Here is a 9,853-nt window from a genome sequence, read left to right as displayed (position 1 = left end):
GCTGACTTCCTGCCCTTTGGGCAGGGGGCTGGACTCGATGATCTCCCGAGGTCCCTTCCAGCCCTGATGTCTATGAAATCCATGAAATCATTAGCCCACACTGATGTTGGGAAAGTTGAGGAATAAAGCACTGAAATGTCATAAAGTCACTGATCCATGGCAGTGGCAGAGTTAAGATAGGATAAAGGTCTTTTGAGTTTCAGGCCCATGCATGTACACTAGGTCATACTAGCTTCCCTGAAGTAACGTTATACTAGAAATCAGTTACCATATGTGATATTATAGTTTCATAGTAGCGAGGGGCAGGAGGGACCTGGACAGATCATCTAGCCTGACCCCCTGCCACAGGCAGGAATGAATGCAAGGTTCACAAGACCCCAGACAGGTGATCATCCAACCTCCTCTTGAATTTGCTCCAAGGTAGGGGTGAGGACCACTACACTGGGAAATTGGTTCCAGATTCTGGCCACCACATATTAACACTTAAAGATCAATTTGGAATGGGGAGGCGGTTCTTTGTGGATGTAACTAACTTACATTGTGTAATATAGTTACAAACCTGTAAAAATGATGATAGTTTGTAACTCAGACATAAGTAATCACAGCCCAGAAAGGGATAAAAATGATATGTTGTTATGCCTTAAAACAAATTTTCTTTCATGCCTCTGTACTCTCTTTATTTTTTTCTGCTTCCTTCCTGAGGATTTAGTCCTCTCGTAATTTCTTTACAGTACCACTGTCTGGCAAAGGATGCTAACATCTTAGAACTCATTGATGAAATCCTTGTGTTCAGGTAACCAAGATTAATTATGTTGAGAGTGGTGACAGTGAAGGTGAACAGGGAAATGCTCAACTGTGCAATATCAGATGCACATATCCATTATAGACCTTCTCTAGAGGGGAATACAGATGCAGGAGACCGTAACAGCTGCTGCACACTCCAAACCAGTAGCCCCTCCTCCCCTTTTAAAGTTCCCTATCTGCTGCTGGCGTTCAGAGTACTTGGAATTTGTGGAGACCCTCTGTAGGAAGACATTGCCACCTCCTCCTCCTTCTGCTGTGTAATAAAGCATGACATTTTTTCTGCAGGTGGGAAGGAGGAAGAACATTTCACCTTTTTCTTTATGTAGTTCTAGAAAAAAAAACCCTGAGAATTATGCCAGTGTTATCCTGTGACTGGAGAGTGACTGGAGAGAGATTTTGCTTTGGACTTTTATTGTGAGTTTGCATTTGGTTTAAAATACAGTAACTGCTTTCTAAGCTGGTTGAAGTTTGGGCTCATCTAGTAATAAATACAGGTGTATATTTATATACTACATTCCTTCTGAATTGGCAGCTGCCCATGGGGTTATCCACTGGGAACCAGGGGAATGCTTTGATATGGGTAGTTTTAGTGCATTGATTTACACAAAAGGAGACAGTGTTTATAAACAGTACCAGCTTTAGGTATATGTAAAATTAAAGTCTGAAGGATTCAGCATCAGTCCAGTGGTTTTGCTGGTGAATGTTTCCTGTGAATTTAAGACCAGATCAAATTCCCACTGGAGTGAATGAATGTCTTTTCAAGTGATATCAAAGACAGCTGAATGAGACCATTAATAATTATGCCTAGAATATTGATTTATGAATATACTGCTTTACTTGTATAGTGCTAGGCTCCTCCCAGATATTTGACAACATTGCTGTGGTACATGTTTAAATCTGCAAGCTGCCAGTATCTTGTGCTAAACAGTTGCTAAAAGGAACAAAATAAAGGGAAACTGTGAATCTTCTTCAGAGCCATGACAAATGGAAACTGGATGCTTTCTCTGACTTACTGCCTAAGAAATTATTGAAATAACATGTTGAATATATTCAGAAAAGGGAACAGCATGATACTGAAACTAGAACCTGCAAAAGGAGCTATATTAGCTGCATCTCTGAGGCCCTGTTCAGATATAACAATGAGACAGAGATAGTTAAAATAGAATCCAAAAATAGAAAGCTCTTGTTTTTTAACTGACTAGTGCTTCATTGTCTAAGATAACTTCACTATTTATAAGCACAGCTTGTCAAATTAACTCACTTTCACACTCTGTATTGGGGTTAAATATATTTCTCATTAAGGAAAATATAGCATATACTACTCACGCTTGCTACCACGTAAAATCTTACAGCTGCCCAGGAATAGAAGAACATTCCAGAGTCCTTTCCATGAGAATTGGTTTAAATAAGGACTTCAGGTTTTAAATATGCCATACTGACAGTTCAAGCACCATTTTCCTGATGCAAGTGTTGCACTGATTCTAATCGTTCTTTTATTAATGATGCTGTAATACCAGCTGTATTGCAGCTCAATTTCATACAATGTAGAGGAATCACCTGCAAAAGCCATTTTTAAATGTTAGCAAATATATAATGATATTTGCACAGGTGTTTGCACACATAAACACACACAGTTTCTTAATTTTTTTTTCCTTGCCAAGACCTTTCTTTATCCAACCCCATCACCTTCTGCTCTTCTTCTGTTCAGGGTTGGATTAAGGCTAAATAGAGCCCAGATGTAACCAAACTTTCCCTTACTCCAGCAAAAAATTTTAGGGCTCCCAGAAGGTCTTCTGAGGTTTTTTGTTCATGCACTTGAAGTTCCAACTTTGCATTAAACTCCCAATTACAGAGACACACATGCGCACACATCGCAGTTCTTTCATATCACTGCTGATCAACCCAGATTTCTGACAGAAAGAGCCTGTATTCAAGATTGTGCCTTAATTCACTATTCCTACCTTGCTACACACAGCTTTTCTGCACTGCCCATAGATCATAAAAGACTAAATAAAAAGCATCCATAAAATGACACTTGTTACTTAGATTGATTATCATTTTCCTAGCTGTGAAGCCAGAGAGGAGTACTGATACTCAGAAATGCTTCAGAATGATTGTTAACAACAATGTCCCAAAGACCGGTACGAAAACTGAGAGAAGTAAAAGCAAGGAAATGACGGCCAGGAATATAGAAACAGTTAGGTACCTTTCAGCTTTCTTTGTAGTCCAGTCCATTGCCTTCAGGCTATAAAAATTCTCACAGGTTTAGCATCCACCCTTGATCACAAACATAGGCAAAAGGGGAAAAAAATCAATTAACCATTCTAACCTATTGAAACAAAGTCAGAACAAGTAAACTGCTTCATAGAAGCTTTCTACATAGTGATTACCAATTGGAGAAGTCTATTCAATGGCTCTGGACATTGATGTACATGTTCAGAAATACTGATTACTTGTCTTTTATTTTGCAGATGCTTCAGAAACTTACTGTTTGTTTGCCCCCACTTCCATCAACCAACTCCTCAAGAGTGGATTTACCCATTGTTTCAGCAGTCAAGCATAACAGCATTTTGAATTAATTATCCTTCTCCACATGGCCTTCCTACTAGTGTCATCTTACCTTCTGCTGACTTATACTCAGGGTGCTCCTGTTGAGAATGGGGCACTTTTGGAGACACTGAAGTCACAAGTAGGATTATTCAGCAATAAAAGTGAACATTATTCAACACAAGTGAGACCTCCTGGGACAAGCCGACGAATACCTCAGACAATCATCATAGGAGTTCGTAAAGGAGGGACCAGGGCTTTACTAGAAATGTTGGATATTCATCCTAATATTGTGGTAGCAGCTACAGAAGTCCACTTCTTTGACTGGGATGAAAATTATGTGAAAGGAATAGATTGGTATAGGAGTCTGATGCCATTTTCTTATGAAAATCAAATTACTATTGAGAAAACACCAGGCTATTTTACTTCTCCACAGGCTCCAGAAAGAATTCATGACATGAATAGCTCTATTAAACTGCTGCTCATTCTAAGAGACCCCACTGAGAGAGTTATATCTGATTATACCCAAGTATATTACAACAGAGTAGAAAGCCACAAGCCTGTTCAGCCCTTTGAAGAAATTGTTATTAAAAATGGAGCACTTAATACCAAATACAAGGCTATTCAGAGAAGTTTATATGATATCCATATGGAGAAGTGGCTTAAGCATTTCAGCTTGGATCAGATTCACATAGTAGATGGAAATACTTTAATCAAAGACCCTCTTCCTGAGTTACAAAAAGTGGAAAAATTTCTTAATCTTCCTTCCAGAATTATGTCTTCAAATTTTTATTTTAACCAAACCAAGGGATTCTATTGCATTCGAAGTGATGGGAGAGAGAGATGTTTACATGAATCCAAAGGGCGCCCCCACCCTGTTGTCAACAGTACTGTTTTAGATCAACTTTACTCCTACTTCAGAGAGCACAATTCCAAATTTTACAGAATGATTAATCATTCTTTTGACTGGCATTAATGCATTTGGAATGAATGGTTTCTTAATATATCCTGAAATAAACTATTTTCAAACCTGTCTTTCTAAACTGCAGGTGCTCATACAGAAAACTTAAAAACTGGCTATGTGGAAACAGAGAATATAGTTCGTTTCATGGGAATAACATGTCCATTCATTGTAATGATATACTTTAAGTATGGGTGAAATGAGTTTGATATATTTGTATATAACTGTTGTAGGCCAGATTCTGATCTCAGTAAAATTGGTGCAAATCCCGTAACTTCAGTGGGGTTATTCCAGGCTTACACTTGTATTATTGGGACCAGAGTTGAGTTGTTTTGGAAAAGTAACTATAAGAAATGTAGATAGCTTGAAATGGTATTATTCTAACTGTTCTGTAATTTTTGTTGTTAGTATTTTTATATCAGGCACCATGATAGTGGCATAGATTTCTAGGATTTTCATACAGTAAAATGATGACATATGGTAGAACAGGAGACTCTGAAAGTGGTTCCACTAAACAGTTGAAAACTGCTAAAGTAGTTATTAATGTAAAGCACATCCTACCTACATAACTTATATAATAACGGGAGAGGAAATTCAGTCCATCTATGATTTTGAACAACTAACAGTGCCAGTTTGCTATATGTTAAGGTTCCCCATATGCGTGGTGTTTAGAATTAAATAACACCGCTATTATCCAACTGTAAAATCTTTGAAGAGGCTGCAGAAATTAACTGCCTGGAGAAGTTTTATAATGCTGGTATTCTAAATACAAGAAATGAAAAGATTTCAAAAAGCCTTGTTTTAATCTGCAATATTGATCTGCATTCTAAACTGTAAACCTGCCAACAGAATGATCGTATTAGCAGCAATTGTATAATTATTTAACTATATACATTATGTCACTTTACTTTTAGATAGAAAATACTATTCCTCATCAGTATTACCTTATTAATCATGTTTGTATTTCTGTAATTAATTGTTCTACTGATCTCATGGATTTAGTTTATGCATCTAATTTGGCACATAGTTTACTGAAAAAAAACCCATTCATTGCTGGCTTTCCAAAGCATGAAGTAACATTTTTGTAATTTCTATTTGCAGGTCATGAGATGTACTCAAAGTTAAAGCTAATTTCAGCAAAGCTAATGTTATATTGTATATCATAGACGCACAATAATCTAGATATCAACTACGAGTTACTTAGATAATCTATAAAAAATCATGTCAATCTATACTTATGCATTAAGAATCGTTTGTTTATAATATATTTTTTATTTGAGAGCATTGTGGTGGTCTACTCTTTATTTAGGCTCCAACCTTTTCAGTACATCAGTACCAAAGAAGGAAATCTACTGTAAACATTCCAGAATGAATATCTTTCCAGATGTTATAGTCACTCTGAAAAATGTATTCCCAGTTCCATAGTTTGAAAAGTCTTTCTGAAATCGCTCATTTGAACATAGAAACTTTACCCCATATGGGATTTTAAAAATATATGTTTTATATTCTTGGCTTCAGGCAGGTACAAGCCGAATGTCTTCATGGTTAAGTGCAATGCGGCTAATCAGGGACAGGTTTTGCAGCTGCAGTTATAGGTAGTGGTGACTTAAGGTTAGATCCAGCTCAACTAGATTTAGATGGGACTAGATGACCTCAAGGATCCTGTTGGCCTTAAAATTGATTACTTACTGTTTTTAATTTAAATAAATGTGAATGTTCAAGTAACTGTTCATAGATACATTTTCACTGTGAGTATTAGGGGTGTGTGAAGCAAGCTGTTTTCGATTCAGATTCGGCCTGATTCAGGGGACAGTGATTCGATTCATTGATTTGGAACTCTGTCCCGATTCGATTTGGCCAAATCTGACTCTGAAGATTCAATTCTAATTCAGAGAATCATGGTTTCAAAGTTTGTAGGGTTGGAAGGGACCTGAGCAGCGATTCAGCCATAGACACAGCTTTATATGTTTTTCTACATACCTCGAGGTACCAGGCACAGCTTATAAATGCTGAGATGGTGGGACACGTAGCATTCCACAGGAGCACGGGGCCCCCTCCCCCTGCATGCGGTAGACCCAGAAGTGGACTGAAAGTACTTCTCGTCCACTTTCAGGTCTGCTGTCAAGCATGCAGGGGACTAGCTGCTTGGTGATCGGCTGCAGGGGGACCTCAGGTGCTCCCCCAGACCCAGGAGGCACCAGTTACCAGGGGGGTCCCCCACACACTCCTCAGCAGACCCAGAAGTGGACCAGAAGTGCTTCTGGGTCACTTCCAGGTCCGCCACCAAGTGCCCCGCCCTCCGCCACGTGCTCCTGTGGGACGCTCCATCCGCCCCACCATCTCCGTGTTCACAAGTTGCCTGGTACCTTGAGGTATGTAGAAAAAGCATATAAAGCTATGTCTGAATCATCGAATCTCTCCAAATGAAATCAGAGGCTTCTAATTCTATTTGGAGAAATTAATAGGTCTCCTGAGTCTATTTGGATTCAGAGATTTGGCCACCGAATCGGGCCAAATCTCCATCAAATCGAATCAGCAACCGAAGCTTTGCACAGCCCTAGTGGGTATTTCTAACAAGCTGTCCTAGATGATGCCATTGTTGCTTATGTATATGTGGTGTTGGCAATTATAATGTGGCCCTCATCATGGCTTCTTGACTCTGGTTTCCCCAGGGAGGTTCGAATCACTGTGAAGGCTTCCCCTTTAAAATCCTAGGCCCTTGAGTTATAAGCCTGATGGAACCTCAACTCTAGAGCACTGGATTCTAGAACATTCTGTGGACACCAACCTATCATCTTATGGATGCAAATACCAACCATATGCTGTGCTGTGCACAAGCCAACCATAAATCTGTCTCACTGGAAAGGGGTTACTCCTGTTGGTAGAGCCAACTGATATTGTTTACTCTTCAAGCTTGAAAGTCTCCCCAAAAGCATGAAAGATGCTATAGCATAGGGCCCCTGCACCCCGCAGAGGTTTTTGAAAAGAGTTGTGCTCTCAGTCTACCTTTCAACAAAGCCTAGATCCAGGTGGTGGATGAGTGGGTCCTAGATGTTGTAGTGACTGCATTTGCAATTCACTTGCCCCATGCTCATCTAGCAAAATAAAATCACTTTATCTTTGTAGGGTAAGAAGTGTGCTCCTCCCACCCTTTAGCATAATAGCTTAGTGGTTAGCCCCTGGAGCACGCAACAATTTTGCAATTGGCAAAATTTTACATAGGTAATCTTAAGATGGGTTCCATGCTTTCAGACACGGTACTTGAATCACTGGACCAGAGACTAGGCCTCACCCAGACTATACTCCAGCCCTCCTCTTCAGGATGGCACTCTGCACAATGCATTTACTACTCCATTGGCTAAAAAAGCACCACAAAGAGTACAGAAACCAAACAAGAACGTAGGGTCCTTTCACTCCCACGGTATCATCCACTCTACTAAGCCACAGAGACCAGGTTTGTACTTGAGCCTCTACAACTCCCTCTCCTAACTGCCCATTTGGCTAGCTTCAAAAGGAGAGCTCAATAACATACAGCCTATGGCCTGATGTTTAGTGTGCTTTTCCAGGAAGCCAGAGGCATAAGTTCAAACTCTAATCATCTCTAGGTGAGGAGGGCCTAGAATCTAGGTTTTGTGCTACCTGTAGACTCCTAACCACTGGGCTAAAAGCTGAGGTTATATTATTCTTCCTCAATTAAAAATAGTGCATATGTACCAAAACCTGCAATTACATAAATGCATGTATATCATTTAGGTGCAAAATATGAAAGAGGTTTTAGCCCTTGGTTTTTTGCACCTTGTTATACTCCAGGCCTGACTTCACCTCAGGGGCCTGCAAGCCTCAATTTACCTTCTGGAGAGATTGGTTGGACAGAGCTGATACAATGCCTCAGAAAATGCTGCCCTTCCCCACCCCTCCCCGGCCCCTGCCCCGCCACCCCCCCAAAACAAAAGTCCCAACAAACATATGCATTGTAGTGCCATTTGTATTTTCCCATCCATCTGTAACTAGTGACAGATGCTGCTCTGCTAGCCTGAGAAGGTGGGGGCAGGGGGCAGGTCCCTGGATGCCAGAGAAGATGCTCAGTATGGGCACTCACATGATCTTTTATTATATTCAGGGGCTCCCGGGTGAGCTCATGACAACAACTGCTTAATCAATAGGCAGGGCAGAGCTAGTGTTTTCCCTCTATGCTAGGAAATGGCATGCTTACAGCACTGGTGCACTGAAAGCTAAAGCAGTCCGTGGTGTACCTCCTTGGTTTCCAAGCCATAGAAGCTCAGAAGAGTTCTCTCTTTCCATAATGATCAAGAAATGGATATGTGCAGAATGGGCTTATCCTGTAGTACCTATGGTTTAGCAAAGTCAACAGGAAGTGTCCAATCTTTTGCTCCAGAGGAAGCCTTAGGGACCATTCTTTCTGATGCTACACAATATGCAGCAGTGACCAAAAAGCTGCATCATTAATAAAATGTTAGGCGTCATTAAGGGACAAGAAAACACAACAGAGAACACCATCATGCCATTATCCATGTAAAAGAGCCATAAGATTGTATGGAGCTCCAGTATGAAACTGGAGATAGGCCTGTTAAGAGCCTCTGGGTTAGGGTCAGAGGGGAGAGCAATAACAGTGATGTGGTGATGGTCTGCTATAGACCACCCAACCAGGAGGAAGTGGTGGAGGCTTTTTTTCAATCAGCTAGCAGAAGTTTCCCCGATCACAGGCCATGGTTCTCATGAGGGACTTCAGTTACCCTGACATCTGCTGGCAGGGCAATACAGCAGTGCACAGAAAATCCAAGAAGTTTTGTAGAGTGGGACAACTTCCTGGTACAAGTACGGGAGCAGCCAACTAGGAGCCATGATCTTTTTGACCTGCTACTTACAAACAGAGATGAATTGTTGGGAAATATAGTAGTGGATGGCAACTTTGGCAACAGTGACCACGAGATGATAGAGAAAAGGAAGGATGGAAAGCAGCAGAGCAAGACTTCAGAAAAGTCTTCAGAAGACCCTGGACTTCAGAGAAGCAGACTTCAACTCACTCAGGTAACTCATGGGCAGAGTCCCCTAGGAAGCCAGTCTGAGGGGCAGAGGAGTCCCGGAGACCTGGCTGTACTTTAAAGAAGCCTTACTGAGAGTGCAGGAACAAACCATTCCAATGTGCAGAAAGACTAGCAAATATGGCAGAAGACCAGCTTGACTTAGCAGGGAACCCTTCAGTAAGCTAAATCATAAAAAAGGAAGCTTATAAGAAGTAGAAACTTGGATAAATAAATAGGAAAGAATATAAAAGCATTATTCAGGCATGGAGGAATGAAGATAGGAAGGCCAAAACGCAATTGGAGTTGCAGCAAACAAAGGAGGTGAAGGGTAACAAGAAGGGTTTCTACAAGTATGTCAGTAACAAGAGGCGCATCAGGGAAAGTGTGGGAAGGCAAACTTATGACAACAGATTCAGAAAACGCTGAAGTGCTCAATGCCATTTTTTGCCTGTCTTCACAAGCAAGGTCAGCTCCCAAGCTACTGCACTGGGCAACA

The 9,853-nt window shown here is 40.7% G+C and overlaps 1 protein-coding gene across 2 annotated transcripts in view; it reads left to right on the top strand.

Moving 5' to 3' along the window:
* Positions 1-5,596, top strand: part of LOC109324257 (heparan sulfate glucosamine 3-O-sulfotransferase 1-like) — a 123,351-nt gene extending 117,755 nt beyond the window's left edge. The window contains exons 1-2 of one of the 2 annotated variants that reach the window (XM_019556220.1): positions 1,162-1,218; positions 3,276-5,596. In XM_019556220.1, the coding sequence (XP_019411765.1) occupies positions 3,398-4,327 (930 nt within the window). In that variant the 5' untranslated portion in view covers positions 1,162-1,218; positions 3,276-3,397 and the 3' untranslated portion in view covers positions 4,328-5,596. Of the gene's footprint in view, positions 1-1,161; positions 1,219-3,275 lie in introns of those variants that run through there. The other variant, XM_019556219.1, reaches the window with a different exon arrangement.
* The last annotated feature ends 4,257 nt before the right edge of the window (positions 5,597-9,853 follow it).

This window comes from Crocodylus porosus, unplaced genomic scaffold, assembly GCF_001723895.1.
Source record: "Crocodylus porosus isolate Cpor-Errol unplaced genomic scaffold, CroPor_comp1, whole genome shotgun sequence".
NCBI classification, from domain to species: domain Eukaryota; kingdom Metazoa; phylum Chordata; order Crocodylia; family Crocodylidae; genus Crocodylus; species Crocodylus porosus.
Note: the sequence above shows the minus strand (reverse complement) of the source record. Positions and strands in the feature narration are given on the sequence as shown.